Consider the following 18,752-nt stretch of genomic DNA (forward strand, 5'->3'; position numbering starts at 1 on the left):
AACAGGCAGTTGCCCATAATGAGCAGCGGCCACCTGCTATTGGCCATGTATACTCCCTGTATATTTGAATGACATTCCACATTTAGTGCCATAAAACTGAAATGTTATTGATTGTAGATGCAGTACGAATATTTGTTAATTTGTTTAATTTATCATTATCTGTTCAATTAGAAGAGTTAATGTGTTTATAATAATATACAGATAATAAATAAGGACGTTGTGTGGTCCTTGGGCAGCAGTACCCCACATAATAATTTTTATGGCTTTTCCAGACGGTTCACAAAAGGTACAATCATTAACAGGTAGCCTACATAAATAAAATACAAGTAAACTTAAGGAGTCATTAAATGTAAGGGAAAAGATGGGAAGGGGCTGGGGATTTATTGAACGCAAGCTCAGCACATCCATCCGTGCGAGTTGACGATAGGCCCTTGTGACCTTTCAATAGGTGCATTCGACATGACCCGACTTCATGCGGCGCTGCAGCCGGCTGCAGGCGGCTGCGGCTGACTTGAAACAGTGAATTCTGGTTAAACTTTTTGTCCGACTTGAGACTGCAACGAGGACACGTCACTGTGACGTCGCCATCAAAGTACCGTGAGATCGATTCGAGAACTGCTGGCTGTGTAGCCGAGCCAGAGCCTGTATTATACCCCCTTTCCACCAAAGTGAACCGGGAATTAGTTCGGAGCTGGTCAGACATCATTCTCTGGCGGAGCGCACTTTCTCAAGAGCAACTGCACGGGTTCAAGTGACGACACAGCTATTTCATGATTGGCCAGACTCACACATGACAACTTTGACGCGTGTTTTGTAATATTTGGACACCTTCAGTTTCGCCAATACTCAAATCCGGAGAAAACAGTTGGATTGATTAACAAATGTATGGAAGAAAGGGGTTTACTCCGCCTCTTCACTAACGGAAAGACCACGTTTAATTATAAATAGAGTCAAGTAAGCAAACAGCGCTTAATCGGCCGTGACTGACGTCAACGCAGCAAACCACGAGAAGCTGAAATGTCCGACTTTACAGAGCCGTTTTCAATTCCTCCCCGACTGCAAGCGGCCACTCTCGCCGGTTGTTTCATGCAGCCGCAGTCCATGTCGAACGTACCTAAAGTCAAGTCGATGAAGATCAACGTTCAAATGAGGGGTGGAGTCACACATAATGTTTCTCGACAGTGCCACCTATAGACGTAAAGGCCAGTTCATACTTTCCTACTTACATGAACATGACAATTGACAATAACACCAAGATATGTGGCATCGTGTCTTCTTTCTTCCATTTCTTCTTCAAAGTACCCGTAGCCTACTTAAAGTATTAATTAGTATCACAATGTGTGCCCTCTAACCTAAATTGGTATATAGGTCGGCTACTCACGCCAATTAATATAGCTATATCTCACATGTCAATCTAATATCGCTATCTTGTGATTATAAAAAAATTTGAACGTAGAACTTTGTTTTCTATGAAGTGGTGACGAAGTGATGTTTGTAAATGTTGGCCTACTTTTCCCATCAACCCCCTCTGTCCCCGGAAGAAAAAGCCGTGGTCACCATTGCACTTCCTTTTTCCTGCAACGGGGCTTAGGTACGGGAACGTTAACTTTATTCTCCTCACACAATCCGACTTAAATCTCGTTCTTATTCAATTCATCGGTCTGCATGCACATTTGCAATGTTAACTATATGTACCCCAGACTGTGATAGTTTGAGAATTGTGACAAAGAACTGTTGTTTTCATTGACAAAGTATCAGTAGATGGGCGCGTTGTATGTGTCTGCGTAAAGCCGTGATGGACAGGGCCTTCTCAGAGGTGTTAGCTCTAGCTAGCTAAACGCCTTAGTGCCAATAGCCGGTTAACTGAAGCCGAATTTCTCAATAGTCACGCTATCATGTTAACAGTGTAATGCCTTAGAAGTAATGGACTGTTATATGTCAAACATCTGACTTGTCGTTAAACATATCAAGTATAAAACAAATGGCGTAAATGTTAAATAGCAGGCCACTTGGCTATAGCTACGGTGGCCGAAACTGGTATCTGCGCGCTGTGGTCCACTAGGTAGGTAAGTTGTAGAACTTTAAGATTGTTGTTGACAGTGTTGGCCTTTCTTTCAGGACACAATGGGACGCGTTATAAGGGGACAGAGGAAAGGTGCGGGCTCCGTGTTCAAAGCCCACGTGAAGCACAGAAAAGGTGCAGCCAAGCTTCGCCACATTGACTTCGCGGAACGTCATGGCTACATCAAAGGGATTGTGAAGGTACACATGTTGTGAGAATTAGAATAAACGTGACTTGACACAATTGAAAGGTCCCATTTCCCCTACAGTGAATTTACTTGCGTTTTATTGTCCTCATGTACACATGCTGAGCAGAAGAACTGACATGAACTTCTGCCTCCCCTCTTAGGATATCATCCACGATCCAGGTCGTGGTGCTCCACTGGCCAAAGTAGCCTTCCGTGACCCTTACCGGTTTAAGAAGAGGACAGAGCTCTTCATTGCTGCTGAGGGTATCCACACTGGACAGTTCATCTACTGTGGCAAGAAGGGTAAGTGGGCCTACAGCTCTCCAATGTAGTGTATTGGCGAGACCCACCAGCTAAATGTGTGCAGGAACAGATATTGCAAACTGAGATACAGATCTTGCTGTCATGCTGAGTAGTCAACCTCAACTCTCCTTCTCAGCTCAGCTAAACATCGGTAACGTCCTGCCCGTGGGCACCATGCCAGAAGGCACCATCATCTGCTGTCTAGAGGAGAAGCCAGGTGACCGCGGGAAACTTGCTCGCGCATCCGGGAACTACGCCACCGTCATCTCCCACAACCCAGAGACCAAGAAGTCCAGAGTAAAGCTGCCTTCTGGTTCCAAGAAGGTCATTGCTTCAGCCAACAGAGCTGTTGTCGGTAAGGCCCTCCAACCCTGACTGGAGAACATAACCAAGTAGGAATGGGCGATATAAACGATATGCAATATAAACGATAAATATTGGCCTACGATAGAGATTTAAATTCTATTGAACTATCGCGATAATGCATGTAGGACGCAATCTACCTGCAAAATTGAAATGAGTTGCAACGCATCATCGTATAAATCATCTTGAGTATCTATGGCTGAAAACGAAAGCTGGTGAAAAATACCGGTGCAACATCCATTATTTGGACTTGATTCGGATTTAAGCCGTCCGACGAGCAGCAGCAAACTACTGGGGAGGGTCGTTACACAAACGTTACTTTTTTTAAAGTAAAATATATATGTATTACATCCTCTCCTAATCTTTCTTAAAAGCCTAACAAATCTATCTCTTGCTCTCCCTGACCCTGTCTTTCTGCTTGAGCAGCACTGGTTGAAACCTCAAAATATTGTAAACAATTTCTGTATATATGCAGGTAGCAACGCTAGTGCTAAATAAGTATTTGGTCGGCTACATGACGCCGGGTAAATTGGGCTCGTGAGACAGCTCACCAAAGAACGATGGGGAACCCAATTGTTTTAGCAGATGAAGACATGTTCGTAGGTACCTAGTCACCTCAACTTTCCTAAGGTTGCTACGGTAGCCTACTAATGCTGAAGGCTCGCTGACATTGCATAGCGTCGTTGCTAGCGTGTGCTGACGTTATGACTGTGTGCGTGTGTATGTGAGTGACAGAGGGAGAGCAGGGAAAGGAAATGCAGCTGAACTAATACGCTGCTTGTTAAAAAAATAATAACGATACGCACTGTGGTGGCCGGTGTTGATTCTGTGGCGCACCGCCACAAATTAATCTATGTGGGGAAACACTGGGGTCTATGTAACCTGTTCTAAAATGGTTCTATTATAATTTATATATTGTGATATATATCGTTATCGCAAGAGGCTGCAATATATATCGCAATATGGATTTTAGGCCATATCGCCCATCCCTATAACCAAGTTGTGAGAAACCTTTGATCTAACCTGGCCAGGAGTGAATAAATGAATTGTGTAGGAGCCCTAACAGAGAAAAAACAAGATGAATTGACACATCTGCTTCAAGCCAAGGGACATTGCTCTGCATTTTGGACCTTGATAATTAGATTAGGTTTTGTTAGCTTGAGACATTCAATTGTAGCAAATGTTGACCCTGGTATGAATGTGCTTGTACCTTGAAATAGTAATCAAAATCTAACTAGGGTAATTTAGTGTTCTATTTACACACTAATTACAGAATAAGGTAGTTGAAGGTAAAGGAATCCTGTCTGTTATCCTAACTGAAGTTCTGCTTCGTCCAGGTGTGGTTGCTGGAGGTGGCCGTATTGACAAGCCCATCCTGAAGGCAGGTCGTGCCTACCACAAATACAAGGCCAAGAGAAACTGCTGGCCACGTGTCCGTGGTGTAGCCATGAACGTAAGTGGGCTCTTCTTTCTCAAAGTACTTAAACATGGGTGTACTACAGAAAGCATGAGGGCACAAGGAACTTCAAGTAAAAAAACGATAAGTACACCACTGGTCCCTCTAAAGGGGTTTTTGTATTTGTATGGGATTCATCACACTTGGATTCAATTTAGTAAGAAGGCAGGTCTGTACTTCATGTTCAGAAATGTATTTTAATTTTCAAAACTGACCTCTCACATGTCCCCTGTAGCCTGTTGAGCATCCATTCGGAGGTGGTAACCACCAGCATATTGGCAAGCCCTCCACCATCCGGAGAGACGCCCCAGCTGGTCGCAAGGTCGGTCTCATCGCTGCCCGTCGTACAGGCAGACTGCGTGGAACAAAGACCGTCCAGGAGAAGGAGAACTAACTGTGTTCATAATAAAATGTTCCAAAAGAACAAGAACTGTGTGGTTTCTTCTGGGTAACAAAATTGCAGACATCAGTAAATTAAATTGGACTTGAGTCCTGCTGCTGTTTCAATTGGGCCAGAACTAAAGTAACGAACAATCTTGGTAAAATTCAGACATCCTGTTCCACACTTGCAATGCATCAATAGTGTCAACATCTTTACAGATTAGAAACAATCGCTCAGTTTAAAGACAATTATAGTTAATTGATCTCATAGCTTTGACGTCTGAAAAGTGATACATTCATAGCTAAAGGTGATGTCTACATCAGTTGAGGTGTAAGGTACCCCTCCATTCACTGGTTATGTTAATCTGGCTTTGTAACAAGGTATATATCTGAGGAAATACACAGACCATGGTGATTAGAATCAGATAATTCTCAACCTTCAACTTCAGGGAATTTTGGTGGTGGTAGTGATTTGATTATGTAGTTACTTTAGAACATTTAAATGACAACATCCAGTAACATAGATTTCCCTAAAAACCCTAATATGCCAAATTTAGCTACAACCAACAGTCAGTGGACATCTCCCTTTATCGACTGGGTAGGATCTGTAGATTACATTATTCACAGCTTGTATTGAGGTGCAGGAAACGTCCTTTAAACACCCCGTTCCACAACACACCAACGGTCCTCTGGAGACTGGAGGATGTTGAAGCATACTGAAATCATTTGAGTTTGTGGAACCACCTTGATGCATGCTTTATGACATGGTGTGGACCTGATGTACGCCAGACAACTTCTCATACCATTCCATCACCAGCCTCTACCATTGACACTGCAGGATGGATTCCTGACTCAGTTTTTGGCATCCAACAACATTTTGATTATACTTGAAATTTAGATTAATCAGACAGATGTTTTTCCATTCCTAAATCGTCCAGTTAAATTGATCCTGTTCCCAGACGCCACCTACTCCCTGTCCTCCTACTCTCACCCTCTCCCAACCTCTATTAACCCTTCCTCAACTCTCACTCTGCTTCACACCCATAAAACTCACCCTCCCTTATCCCTCATCCACCCTCATTCTAACCACCAATTCCACCTGCTGTTACAGGAGAGGAACCCAGCCTCCTTCTGCAGTCCATCCACTTTGAAGTTTGATGCGTTGTGCTTTCATAGATGTCTTTTTGTGCATTTTATTACACATGCTACATCTTGCCTTTTGAGTTATTAATCAATGAAAAGAATGTGTTCTACACAACAGTGTATGAAATATACTCACAAAATATATTTTGTAATAGAAATCCTGTAGGTCATATATATATAGCTGTGATGACAGTTGCTAGTTATTCTCACTGTGGAGTCTTCCATTTTAATATCATGATGGATTATAAAAGCTGAATCTGTGGATGACTGGGCTTTATGGAAATGTATGCATTTGATCAAAGTTGCTGCTCTACAAAAAATTGCTGAAATAAGCATAGTAAATGTTTCAGAATATCAGTAAGATCACCAATCCATACTGAGACTGACACAAGATTCCATATTCTTTATTTGCTAAGGGCGCAACGCTTTTTTTTGTTTGTTATATTTCTGTGCACAAAAAACCTCACAAAGTGAAAGTTCACATCGCGACTGGAGCTCCAGAACTCACCGTCACCACGGCGGCAGAACTCTGTACAGTCAATACCTTCTTTAAAAATAACTCAAGGACAAAAATGTTCCTCTTAAATCAAATTCTATTCTTTTTGTGAAATACAACAAAATAAATTCTATAAAATAAGAGCAAAATATTTAAATATAATACGGTGGGCAGAATATTTTCATTTGCAGGAGTATTTGGTATATTTTAGATAAATCCCAAAAATACACGCATTCAAGTGACCAATTAAATACAGTATTTACTGATGTTTACCATCAGCTCCTAAAGAATTATACTTTACTGAGCCAAAGTTTCACTGTGACTAAACCAGCAGAGAGCACAGTAAAGACTGCTGTGTGGCCGTTCTCTATGGCGGAGGGACGCAGCAGAGAAGCCCAGCCTAGCCAGCTCCACAGCAAAATGGAGGCCCTGGGGCATGTGTGTCCAACTAGGCTACCAAAGAAGAAACCACAGTCTATAGTACACCAGGAGCAACTCCATTACATGTGGCCCCCCCACTCCTTTTCTGAATTCCCATGGGTGAAAACAAAGCTGTCTACCCTGATGAAAACTGACTGCCAAATGTGTAGGATTATACTAAATGTGCATTTGAAAAGCCACTTATTCTTACATTGGTTCAAACGATTCACCCTCAATGTCCAAGAGGGCGATTTGAGTAAAATTACAACGCTGTGTCCCTCTGTGGTTGTCCTCCTTACTAATCATCCCCGGGCAACACGTCAGGTGAGAAGCCATGCTAAATGTTACGGCATATTAACTAGAGCTTCAAAATGATTCAGTTATTTACCAGAACAAAAAGAGAGAAAGGCAATGACAGTTTCAGAACAATGTTGCATCGTCGCTTTTTCACATCAGCTGAACACCGTTCAAGTTCACCCAAACATTCCACATTTCACACATGAACTGACCCCTTGCTCAGAAGTAGAACTGGCATGGGTCATAAGGTTGTCAAGGAGCAGTAATAATAAGAATAACATTATGAATGATGATGTGTCTACAGTAGAATGGCAGACCAAACTGCACTGTCAACCATGGGTGAGGAAACAAAAATCATTCCATTGATATTTTTTGTATCCTAAGATATCCATTGGTATCCATTGGTGATCTTGTAGATCTCCCAACAGCAAACTAAGTTAGGCTATTGGGGGATTTTCGAACAGTCAAAACAACTTTAATATGTACAACTTTCTGCCATGTCAACAAGGGCATCAGAATAATCAGGCTTGGATAAATTGGATGTTTATGAACACGCCCTCTCTTGCCCCCCTCTGTGGCCCAGCAGGTCCTGCAAGGCAGGAAGGTAGCCCACCCTGGGGAACAGCACCCCCTACATGCCCAGACTGGCTGCAGGCTGGTGGGGAGAGACTCTCAGGGGGGCTGGAGAGGGGCTGGGGTGCCTGGTGAGGCCCTGCCCTGCGGGTCACACAGAGAACTTCTTGCTCTGTGGGAGGGATGATGCGAAGAGAGAGAGAGAGACAGGATGATGGAGGCTCGAGGCACAGCGAGAGGTGGGGGGTGTCATTCCTTAGGCAGGGCCGGTGCAGGGGCGGAGGAGGTGGGGGTAGGGGGGACTTCCTCATTGCAGCTCTCTTGTGCTCGTGGACCTGGGCCGGTGGTTGGAGTTTGGGTTGGGCCGGTGGATGGAGTTTGGGTCGGACTTGGGGCAGTAGCTGGAGTTTGGGTTGGGCCAGGGGCAGTTGTTGGAGTTTGGGTTGGGGCAGGAGCAGTTGTTGGGGCAGTGGTTGGAGTTTGGGTTGGGCCAGGGGCAGTTGTTGGAGTTTGGGTTGGGGCAGTTGTTGGAGTTTGGGTTGGGGCAGGGGCAGTTGTTGGGGCAGTTGTTGGAGTTTGGGCGGGGGCAGGTCGCTGGGGGTTGTTGATGTGCTGGGCTGCAGGACCTGTATAGGGATGAGGATGGTTGTTCTGCTGCAAAGACAGGAGATGGACATATCAGAAAAGAAAAAATAAATCACATTCTGAAATCTATTTTCTGAACAGAGAAAAAGTAAAACAGTATTAAAAGAAGAAACGTTCTTGGTGGAAGCGCATTTTTATTCATATTGTTAATTTCCAAACTTAAATGAAACAATTACATTTCATTAAAACTATTGTTGTATTTTCTTGTAGCTCATGTTTTCCTAAATGTATAACTATTGTTAATATCCTTTCATAGTATCAAATTGTATTTCAAACGGTTGCTTTGACAATATACTGTATACATTCAATTATTATGATTATTATTTGTATTTATTAATTTGCCACTTAGTACTGCTACTATATGATAAGCTACTGTAATGCCACCGCTAAACCCCTTGAGGTCAGGGCACCATCCACGTTGCTAACCATGACGCTACAGGTTCCTTAACAGACAAGGTTGTGTGTCTTTTGGTACCTGCTGTAACGGTGTGGTTCCTGCAGGGTAGAGGGAGGGGTCCTCAGTGGGGTCCTGCCCATCAGGCACCTGGGGAACACAGGACTGGTTACCCTTCCTATCCATCCAGAATGACACATTCAGAATATGTAACAGCACAGCTAGGCCAGTGCTAAGATGCAGATGAATGCCTCCTCACACACATTTAGCTCCCTATGAATTGAACACTTTTCCTAGATTCAGAATGAGTAGTGAAGTGCATGCTGTGTAGAGGCCGGCCTGTGAGCATGAGAGCGTATGTGTGCATCTGAACCTGGTGCTCTCTGTACTACACAGGCCACAACTTCATCACTGACACTAATACAGCAGTGCTCCACCTTCCTGACTACAGCCAAGCTTAGAGCTTTCAAACAGGTGGGTGTTTGTGACCGTACTATTTGCTCTGGAAAGAGGGCACACAATTCCTACTGCCCCCTCTGATTGGCTAGTTCAATGCTGCTCAGGACCAATGGGATGGTCCAGCTGCACAACAAACAGCCAATCAATGCATTTGCTCCAACTTGTAACTTCCCTGAAGGGTTAAACACAAGAGACACCCAGCCATGATGTCTGTCACAGCCTGACTATCACATGTTGGAGCAGCTAGCTCCAGTCTTGGTGTCCCTGTGTGTGTTCTCTGCCCTGAGCAAACATGTCTGGTTGTTGTGTCGCTGCAGCCTGGGGACAGCAAGGCGGACGGAGGGTGGCAGCTTACAGCATGCTGCTGGCCTGTTCCTTCCCCTGGTAAGAGCTGCGGTGGTGTGGAGGATTTCCCCAGCGCCGCCTCCTCTTCAGACACCACATCGTGCTTCGTTAGGTGACACTGTTTTAGAAATGGCAGTTAAAATATGTTGCGTGTCGTCAAGCGTCAACCAAAACGACGCCAGCGTGGATTGCTGCAGTCGGAACGTTTTCGGTCTCGAAAAACATTTTGTTTTCTACCACACTATCCACATAGATCAATTAATCGTTCCAAAATAATAACAATGAAACGGATGGTTAGAGTTGAACAGAGTGATAAGGGTCAAAGGTGAACAGAGTGATTCACTGTTCAGTTGTTGGAGCGTGATTAGACAGCCAGGGCCTGATAAAGGCTGGCTGTTACCACAGTACGCTGTCTTACTGACTGACATCCAGACTCGTCTTAGTCATAAGTACCTAGTACTGAGCCTTAGTTAGGCCTGTTATATTTGAGACAAATGGCTGGCTCGGAGACACACCCCTGTAACCTCTGCGTGGTTAACATGCAGCCATGGTGGGGCTGAGGGTTACCTCCTCGGGGCAGAGTTCGCAGGCCTTGGCCAGGGTCATGCGTGCGCTGTGCGAGCGCTCCAGGAAGTAGCCGTTGGAGGTCTCGTTGCTCTGGACGGGAGGAGACCAGTTGTTGTAGGTGTACTGGGGGTTCCCGGTGTACGGCCTCCTCTCCAGCTCGTCACCCAGCCACTCCACCGCCCACGTCCACTTACGCTTCAGGTCCCCGTTGCTCTGTGGGCGCACACACACACATACATTAAAGATAATCAAGAGAACAATAGTGGGAGGTTGAGCGTGTGCCAGAAGTGCATTAGACTTGCAGACTAGCAGTAAAGTTTGTGGCTAAGATAATGTACCACAAGTAGAAATAACAGTAGTACTATAAATAGTAGGAAATTGACAGTAGCAGTAATAGTGGTGTGAGGAGAAAAAGAGGAGAGGAACGTGAAGAGGAAAGAGAGTAGAAGGTGTGGGAGGATGATAAGTACCTGTAGTATCTGCTAGGGTTAGGACTGTACCTGTAGTATCTGCTAGGGTTAGGACTGTACCTGTAGTATCTACGAGGGTTAGGACTGTACCTGTAGTATCTGCTAGGGTTAGGACTGTACCTGTAGTATCTGCTAGGGTTAGGACTATACCTGTAGTATCTGCTAGGGTTAGGACTGTACCTGTAGTATCTGCTAGGGTTAGGACTGTACCTGTAGTATCTACAAGGGTTAGGACTGTACCTGTAGTATCTGCTAGGGTTAGGACTGTACCTGTAGTATCTGCTAGGGTTAGGACTGTACCTGTAGTATCTACGAGGGTTAGGACTGTACCTGTAGTATCTACTAGGGTTAGGACTGTACCTGTAGTATCTGCTGGGGTTAGGACTGTACCTGTAGTATCTGCTGGGGTTAGGACTGTACCTGTAGTATCTGCTAGGGTTAGGACTGTACCTGTAGTATCTGCTGGGGTTAGGACTGTACCTGTAGTATCTGCTGGGGTTAGGACTGTACCTGCAGTATCTACGAGGGTTAGGACTGTACCTGTAGTATCTGCTAGGGTTAGGACTGTACCTGTAGTATCTGCTAGGGTTAGGACTGTACCTGCAGTATCTGCTGGGGTTAGGACTGTACCTGTAGTATCTACGAAGGTTAGGACTGTACCTGTAGTATCTACGAGGGTTAGGACTGTACCTGTAGTATCTACGAGGGTTAGGACTGTACCTGTAGTATCTGCTGGGGTTAGGACTGTACCTGTAGTATCTGCTAGGGTTAGGACTGTACCTGTAGTATCTGGTAGGCCACAGAGCAGTTACTGAAGAGGGCCACCATGCACTTGATGCACTGGTAGGCCCGTTTCTGGTAGTGGTTCTTGGAGCGCTGGATAGTATCAAACAGCCCGTCACGGTCGTCAGGGATACCCTTCAGAACATTGTGGATCCTACAGAGGGCAAGAGGACAGATTAGCCCAAACAGGAACACACACACACACAGCATGGTAGGGAGTATGAGCTGACCTGTGTGTTTGCCAGGAGTCCTCGATGAGCAGGATCTGGAGGAGGAGGTCCAGGTAAGGCCGCAGCTCATAGGTGTAGGAGTACGCCACCTGGACACATGTTAACATTCCTATTGACATGTTCCCACATGTTCCGCAAAGGTGCGGCATGAAGAAGCTGCCAAGAATCCACACAAACGCACCACGTCGACCCCTAACCCTAACCCTCCTGACAGAGCAGCCCGTCAAAACTTCACCTTTAGCCCTCGACCATCTGCGGCACTCACGACCTGCACCGCTTGCACGTCACAACGGATACAAAGCCTCGGCTAAAACGAATACATGTTTCCAGATGTTTGCATGTAGGCTGATCCCCCCCCCACCTGCCAGAGCAGCTCGCTGAGGACGGTGGAGGAGAACTGGGGGTTCTCCCAGCAGCTGAAGCGTAGCAGCTTCACAGTCTCCTCCGAGTTGCTGCAGTCCTCGATGATCTTCTTCACGTAGCTCGTCCTCACAAACAGGATCTCTGCCACCAGCTGCTGCAGGGGCATGACCGGGGCAGTCAGGCTGGGGTCGCCGTACGGATTGGGGAGGGGGGGGTTACCTACGGAGAGAGAGCATAGTAGAGGAGACTTAACACAGGGCCCAAAGAGGATGCAGAGCTCTCGTCTGTAGCGTCAGAAGTATGGGTGGACCCTGTACCATTTGACTCAAGCTTAACCTTGTGCTGCCTTCGGGTCACAATGACCCGAAGGTTCACAACAACCCATTGTGGTGTTGCGACAAATGTACCCAATACAAAAACTAATTTAAAGCATGTTCTTTTAACCTTCGCGCTGTGGGGGGTCTGAGACAGCCTGACGGTTAAAAGAAAATGCTTCACTTTATTTTTGTAGAAGGTAAAGTTGTCACAACACGACGGTGGGTCACAATGACCCGAAGATAACACAAGGGTTAAGGCAGCCTCTCTCAATCCTGGTCCTAGAGAACCCCCCCCCCCCCTGCCCTGCATGTTCTAGATGTTCCCCTCTTCCAACACACCTGATTCAAATGAATGCGTCATCGTCAGGCTTCTGCTGAGCTTGATAACGACCCATTCAATTGAACCAGGTGTGTTGGAAGACAGAAAAATCTAGAACATGCAGGGCAGGGGGTGGGTCCCGAGGACCGGGACTGAGAAAGGTTGATTTAAGGACCTGACACTACAACCCCCCCCCCCCCCCCCTTCTCCATCCCCATCCTGCTGCCTCCTCTGACCCCAGACCCACCGTTGATGGAGGACTGCATGCGTGTGGACACGTCGCAGCAGCGTAGCAGCTGGGAGACCACGGTGTACAGCTTGCCCAGCTCAGCGTACTGGTACTTGATGGGAGGCCCAGGGCCCTCATCCAGGGCCACCAGCATGAAGGTGGCTGGGACACTCAGCTTCAACAGCTGGCTCTTCTCTGCCAGGCCTGGGGACCGAGAGGGATGGGGGAAAACGGGGAGAAGGCGAGACGGATGGGAAATAAGTTGGTGGGGTTGAGAGAGAGACCAGGTCAGAATGATGTGATGGTGGTGTGTGTGTATGGTCGGTCTGTGTGTCCAACCTAAATTATCCTTACCCAGGTTGGCATACATGACGAACAGGTTGAAGTACTGCTGCAGGTGGCGCCCGTGCTCAGACACCTCCCTCCTCAGCAGGTTTAACACGGCTCTCAGCAGGTGGTCGCTCAGACCCAGGTTGTCACACACCTAGCGTACAGCAAGCAGGTTATCACACAGTGACACACGGTCACAGATGATAAATCGCATTCAGTTTCGATCAGGCTAACCAAACTGCTAACCCTTCTAGTCTGATTTGCGCTACCTAGGTGGAGGAGAGTGCTATCTGGGTGAAGGAGAGTGCTACCTGGGTGGAGGGTGCTACCTGGGTGGAGGAGAATGCTACCTGGGTGGAGGAGAATGCTACCTGGGTGGGGGTGAGTGCTACCTGGGTGGAGGGTGCTACCTGGGTGGAGGAGAATGCTATCTGGGTGGGGGAGAGTGCTACCTGGGTGGAGGAGAATGCTACCTGGGTGGGGGTGAGTGCTACCTGGGTGGAGGAGAATGCTACCTGGGTGGGGGTGAGTGCTACCTGGGTGGAGGGTGCTACCTGGGTGGAGGAGAGTGCTACCTGGGTGGGGGAGAGTGCTACCTGGGTGGGGGAGAGTGCTACCTGGGTGGAGGAGAATGCTACCTGGGTGGAGGAGAGTGCTACCTGGGTGGAGGAGAGTGCTACCTGGGTGGAGGAGAGTGCTACCTGGGTGGAGGGTGCTACCTGGGTGGAGGAGAATGCTACCTGGGTGGAGGAGAATGCTACCTGGGTGGAGGAGAGTGCTACCTGGGTGGGGGTGAGTGCTACCTGGGTGGGGGAGAGTGCTACCTGGGTGGAGGAGAATGCTACCTGGGTGGAGGGTGCTACCTGGGTGGAGGAGAGTGCTACCTGGGTGGGAGTGAGTGCTACCTGGGTGGAGGAGAGTGCTACCTGGGTGGAGGAGAGTGCTACCTGGGTGGAGGGTGCTACCTGGGTGGAGGAGAGTGCTACCTGGGTGGAGGAGAGTGCTACCTGGGTGGAGGGTGCTACCTGGGTGGAGGAGAGTGCTACCTGGGTGGGGGTGAGTGCTACCTGGGTGGGGGAGAGTGCTACCTGGGTGGAGGAGGGTGCTACCTGGGTGGAGGAGCCTGACGAGGCACTGGGAGGGGGGCAGGGTCCGTCCTGCAGGGAGAAGTGTGCGATGAAGACGATGAGTTTGGCAAAGGCTCCCCTGACCTCGGCACTGGGGCACTCCAACAGGTACTCGGAGAAGCGGTTAGCGCAGGCAAACAGGACGTTGTTTGCAAACCAGTAGCGTACGCTCTTACTGTGCCTTAGGAGGACACACAGGCCGTCATACCTGGATGGGGGGGAAACAGGAGAAGGGTTAGGGTGGGGGGGCGTGGGTGGGTGGAGAGAGAGCAGGTTTAGTGTGGCGAGGTAGGTGGAGAGAGAGAGAGAGAGAGCGGATGTTACCAGTCACTTGCTGGACCCCGCACCACCTTCTTGGTGTGGAAGCCAGTGCTGAAGAGGAAGCGGGCGGCTAGCTGGGCGCTGATCATAGCCATCTCTTCCGCCTCTGGAAGCAGATGGTCTTGGCCTGGCGGGTCAGAAATACCATCAGATCACACTGCGTGACTGCATATAATCTTACAAGGACACTCAAGTACTCTCTATCCAAGACAATGAACACTAATTCAAAGGGAACTCCGATAATGTGAATCTGCTTCATTCAAAGCATCATAACTGCACTGTGGAACTGTCTTTTGTTCAAATCAAATGCTAAAACCAAGCGACACCTCAGCCAGAATGACCCAGACAGGAGAGAAGAGTTGGGGTTAGACAGGATAGTATTTGTACGTACCAGGAGGGGGGTTCAAATAGACACTGTTACAGGTCAGAAGTTTCTTAATGAACTGGAAGTATTCCAGGCTGTATTGCATACGGTTGTGCATGAACTGCACGTTCTGCTTGCGCACGCTGCACTCAATGACCCCCGGCATCTTGACCTGGTGGGGCTTGGAGGACGAGAGGGTCAGCTCGGAAATGTACTTGACCAGCTCGTTGTCCTTGTCCATGGAGTCCATCCTCTCGTAGAACAGGATGTAGGCGTTCCACCAGCGCTTCTGCCTCCGGTAGGACATCCTCTTCATCATGTGGTCAAACACCTCCCCCATGTACTCGCCGCCGAAGCACTGGCTCTTCATCTCCTCCTCGTCGTCCATCTTGCACTCGGTGACGTCGCCGTCGTCAAACTTGTACCAGCGGTTGCGCTCTCCGTCGCCGCCGTTCCTCTGGATGATGTAGGAGTAGTAGTGTCCTCCGCTGGCCTGGCCCGAGTGCACCAGCACTCCCACCAGGCCGTACTGAGAGCTGCCAGGGGGCTCCGGGTCGGGCTGGATGAGCTGGCTCTCGGGATTGACGTGGTCTCCCTCCAGCTTGGCCACCCCTGCTACTGTGTAGGGCTCCATGTCCAGCTCGCGGGGGAACTCAAAGTAGTCGTTGAACTTGATGGCGCACTCCCTCTCCCAGTCGTAGTCGAAGCGCTTCAGCTGGATGGCCAGGACCGGGGGCAGCTTCTTAATGAGCAGGCGCTTCACTGTGTCCACCTGGGGGTGGGGGGGGTGGGGGTGGCAATTGTAGTGGCATTAGTTGAGCTGTTACCTTATCACAGAGGTTGGTTTAAAGTTACAATTGCAAAGTCACAGGTAGTCGGTGGTAGGGTTAAACTGTGCTGTTTTCTCAGGTGTGTGTGTGTATGTGGTGGGGGTTCTAGACTGAGTTGTGATTTTACCTTCTTGTTACACTTTTCACAGTGGTAGGCGTTGGCTCCTTCCAGCAGGTCTCCCTTGACATACTGCTCCATGGAGTCTAAAAGGTTCTGGTGGTTCCTGATGTCCACATTCAGAGTGGTGAACGACTCCTCACACTCATACCTACACACACACAAAACAGTTGAGTTACCAGAAAATCGTATATATTACATATCAAAAGAAATGACAATAGATCAAAGAGTCAAACATGAGTTACATTGGCTCTAGTAGTTCTTACTTATAAAATGAATATCAAAACTACAAATAATACTACAATTTAATAAAAAGTAAACTTACTCTGATGCACTGGTACCATATATTACCTACAATTTAAACAGTGTGTGTGGTGTGTGTGTGTAGTGTTTACTAAGTGTGTGTGTGTGTGTCTGTGTACCTGTGAGGACAGCCCTGGCAGATCTTCTGGTCAGCAAAGGAACCTCCCAGGACCTTGCTGAGCATGGAGGTATGTCCCAGAGCCTTCAAGGCCTCGTCCAGACTGTCCACTAGCGAGTTGAAGAACTCCAGCGCATCATGCTGCTCTCGCAGGTTCACCGGCTCGCCCCACAACCTGGAACACAGGGCAGGTACTGTGAGTGAGAATAATGATTGAGGGGTAGGAAGGGTGGGTGGGATGAAGGGGTAGGAAGGGTGGGTAGGGCCTCTTGGGGAGGGGTAGGACCTTCACCTGAACTGCTTCCAGAAGCCTCTGGGGACGTAGTACTGCAGCCTGGAGGCGGCCAGATGACCAAAGATGACCTGTAAGTGGCGCAGCACCCCGATGTTGTACTCCTTCCTGTCTTCAGACTTGCTGAGGGAGGGCTTGTCGTCAAACTGGTGGTGGTAGCTGAACACCTCATCACGAGGATCCACATTGGTCTGGAGGAATATAAACCAGTGAATAAACGCAACATAAACAAAATACTGTAACCAGCCAGTCTGAATGACTATGCTGTATCCTCCACTCTGTGTGTTCCATCACCCTGCTCTGCACTCACCTCACTCTCCTGCTTCTCGTCTCCTGACATGTCGTCGTCCACGGCGGTCCCGGTGCCCTCCACGGCCAGGATACCGTTGCGGATGGGTGGGATCATGTAGAGCTGCTGGATGACAGAGTTCATGTAGCAGGTGGCGCCCGCGTTCTTCAGCCCCACGAAGCCTTTGGTGGGCCGAGGCCCTACAGGAGGAAGGTACTCCCACTCTGTCAGAGCCTCGCAGCCTGGGGAGGTCAAGTCAGAACACACAGTTATCAGTTAGGCCAACCGGTCGGATGCAACTTATTCCTAGAGCCTTGTCATGAACATAATAATGGAGATGGTATGGTGGTGGCTAGGTGATAAGGATTTGATCCTGGCTAGATACTACATGTATGTTAGCACCTTGGCTAGATGATACATGTCTGTTAGCATCCTGGCTAGATGATACATATCTGTTAGCATCCTGGCTAGATGCTACATATCTGTTAGCATCCTGGCTAGATGATACATATCTGTTAGCATCCTGGCTAGATGATACATGTCTGTTAGAATCCTGGCAAGATGCTGCATGTATGTACATACATCCTGGCTAGATGCTGCATGTATGTTAGCATCCTGGCTAAATGCTGCATGTATGTTAGCATCCTGGCTAGATGCTGCATGTATGTTAGCATCCTGGCTAGATGATACATGTCTGTTAGCTTCCTGGCTAGATGCTGCATGTATGTTAGCATCCAGGCTAGATGATACATGTCTGTTAGCATACTGGCTAGATGCTACATGTCTGTTAGCATCCTCCATTGCTGGGGGCTCCATAGCGGTTCTCACCTTGGTAGTACATGTCAGTGAGTGTGTCAGTGATTTGTTTGAGGTTGCGCACGCAGCCCACAGCCAGCGCCACCAGCAGCTCGAAGCCAGCGTTGATGGAGGCAGGGCTGCTGCATACTGGAATGGCCTGCTCAGGGGGGAACTCCCCGCTCTTCATGTACTGCAGGTAGACATTAGACGCTGGGAAGATGAAGTCATCAATCAGCTCCTGGAGAGAGAAGAGGAGGGGAGGTTATCCTTTCCTGTTTACCTATGCTGCTTCTCAACCCACATCCATCTGAACTTCCTATCATGGTGAGGTTGGCTCCTCCCCTTCCTCCAACCATGGGGCGCTTGGACCCTCCCCCATCTTCCTCTCTTGAGGAGGCTGACCCTTCCCATGATGAGGTGGGCCCCTCCCCCTCCCTCCTACCTTGATGAGGTTGGCGCCTCCCTTCTCACAGCCGATGTAGAACTTCTTCTCTGGCGTCTGGAATGCCAGCAGCTCCTTGGTGATGCCGATGTGGCCCTCCAGGATGGTCTCCTCCACCCCGGTCTCACCTGTCCTCTTCACCTCGTCCTGGCCATACACACACTCATCAACTCTGGGCCTGGACACTCAGGCATCACAATGCTGCACTTCTGGGTGCCAAAGTGAATCGTGCAAGTCGGGCGTCTCCTGGGTCTCACCCTGATCCTCTTGAGCCAGTCGATCTGGTTGTTGAGCAGCACCTCTGCGTTGGGCAGGTTGATGTTGCTGTTGTAGGCATAGTTTAGCAGAAGCCTCAGGAGGGTGAAGTAGTCTCCTGCATGCTTGGCCCGCTCCTTAGCTGTGCTCTGGAGCACACACACACACAGGTCAGGTCAGGATGCCCAGAGTACAGTGCCCCCCCCCCCACCCTCAGTGACCCCTGACCTGAGTACTCACCCCCAGCACAGTGAAGAGCAGGGTGATGAAGAAGAGGAGGGGTCTGTGTCCCATGCAGCACCTGGTGGCCATGAGGAAAAACTGCTCCTGGGCCATCTGCCGGACAGACCTGCACACACACAC

General features: G+C 48.5%; 2 protein-coding genes across 4 annotated transcripts in view; one reads left to right on the plus strand and one right to left on the minus strand.

The window, feature by feature from the left end:
• The first annotated feature begins 1,504 nt into the window (after nucleotides 1–1,504).
• On the plus strand, nucleotides 1,505–4,798 carry rpl8 (ribosomal protein L8). Its single transcript, XM_047047901.1, has 6 exons — nucleotides 1,505–1,591; nucleotides 2,119–2,262; nucleotides 2,411–2,552; nucleotides 2,689–2,907; nucleotides 4,253–4,368; nucleotides 4,607–4,798. Exons 2-6 carry the CDS (start codon nucleotides 2,125–2,127, stop codon nucleotides 4,763–4,765), a joined length of 774 nt encoding a protein of 257 aa, XP_046903857.1. The 5' UTR covers nucleotides 1,505–1,591; nucleotides 2,119–2,124; the 3' UTR covers nucleotides 4,766–4,798.
• Nucleotides 4,799–6,283: 1,485 nt separating this feature from the next.
• usp9 (ubiquitin specific peptidase 9) overlaps nucleotides 6,284–18,752 on the minus strand; it is a 28,705-nt gene continuing 16,236 nt past the window's right edge. For all 3 annotated transcript variants that reach the window (XM_047047897.1, XM_047047899.1, XM_047047898.1), the window contains 20 exons: nucleotides 18,630–18,738; nucleotides 18,392–18,538; nucleotides 18,135–18,281; nucleotides 17,723–17,930; nucleotides 16,916–17,136; nucleotides 16,606–16,796; nucleotides 16,315–16,488; nucleotides 15,902–16,043; nucleotides 14,972–15,716; nucleotides 14,584–14,707; nucleotides 14,242–14,467; nucleotides 13,157–13,286; nucleotides 12,821–13,006; nucleotides 11,936–12,156; nucleotides 11,575–11,663; nucleotides 11,342–11,498; nucleotides 10,092–10,304; nucleotides 9,535–9,642; nucleotides 8,802–8,870; nucleotides 6,284–8,335 (listed from right to left, as the gene is read on the minus strand). In XM_047047897.1, coding sequence (XP_046903853.1) covers nucleotides 7,931–8,335; nucleotides 8,802–8,870; nucleotides 9,535–9,642; nucleotides 10,092–10,304; nucleotides 11,342–11,498; nucleotides 11,575–11,663; nucleotides 11,936–12,156; nucleotides 12,821–13,006; nucleotides 13,157–13,286; nucleotides 14,242–14,467; nucleotides 14,584–14,707; nucleotides 14,972–15,716; nucleotides 15,902–16,043; nucleotides 16,315–16,488; nucleotides 16,606–16,796; nucleotides 16,916–17,136; nucleotides 17,723–17,930; nucleotides 18,135–18,281; nucleotides 18,392–18,538; nucleotides 18,630–18,738 — 4,012 coding nt within the window. In that variant the 3' untranslated portion in view covers nucleotides 6,284–7,930. The remainder of the gene's footprint in view (nucleotides 8,336–8,801; nucleotides 8,871–9,534; nucleotides 9,643–10,091; nucleotides 10,305–11,341; nucleotides 11,499–11,574; nucleotides 11,664–11,935; nucleotides 12,157–12,820; nucleotides 13,007–13,156; nucleotides 13,287–14,241; nucleotides 14,468–14,583; nucleotides 14,708–14,971; nucleotides 15,717–15,901; nucleotides 16,044–16,314; nucleotides 16,489–16,605; nucleotides 16,797–16,915; nucleotides 17,137–17,722; nucleotides 17,931–18,134; nucleotides 18,282–18,391; nucleotides 18,539–18,629; nucleotides 18,739–18,752) is intronic.

This window comes from Hypomesus transpacificus, chromosome 23 (assembly GCF_021917145.1).
Source record: "Hypomesus transpacificus isolate Combined female chromosome 23, fHypTra1, whole genome shotgun sequence".
Taxonomy (NCBI): Eukaryota; Metazoa; Chordata; class Actinopteri; order Osmeriformes; family Osmeridae; genus Hypomesus; species Hypomesus transpacificus.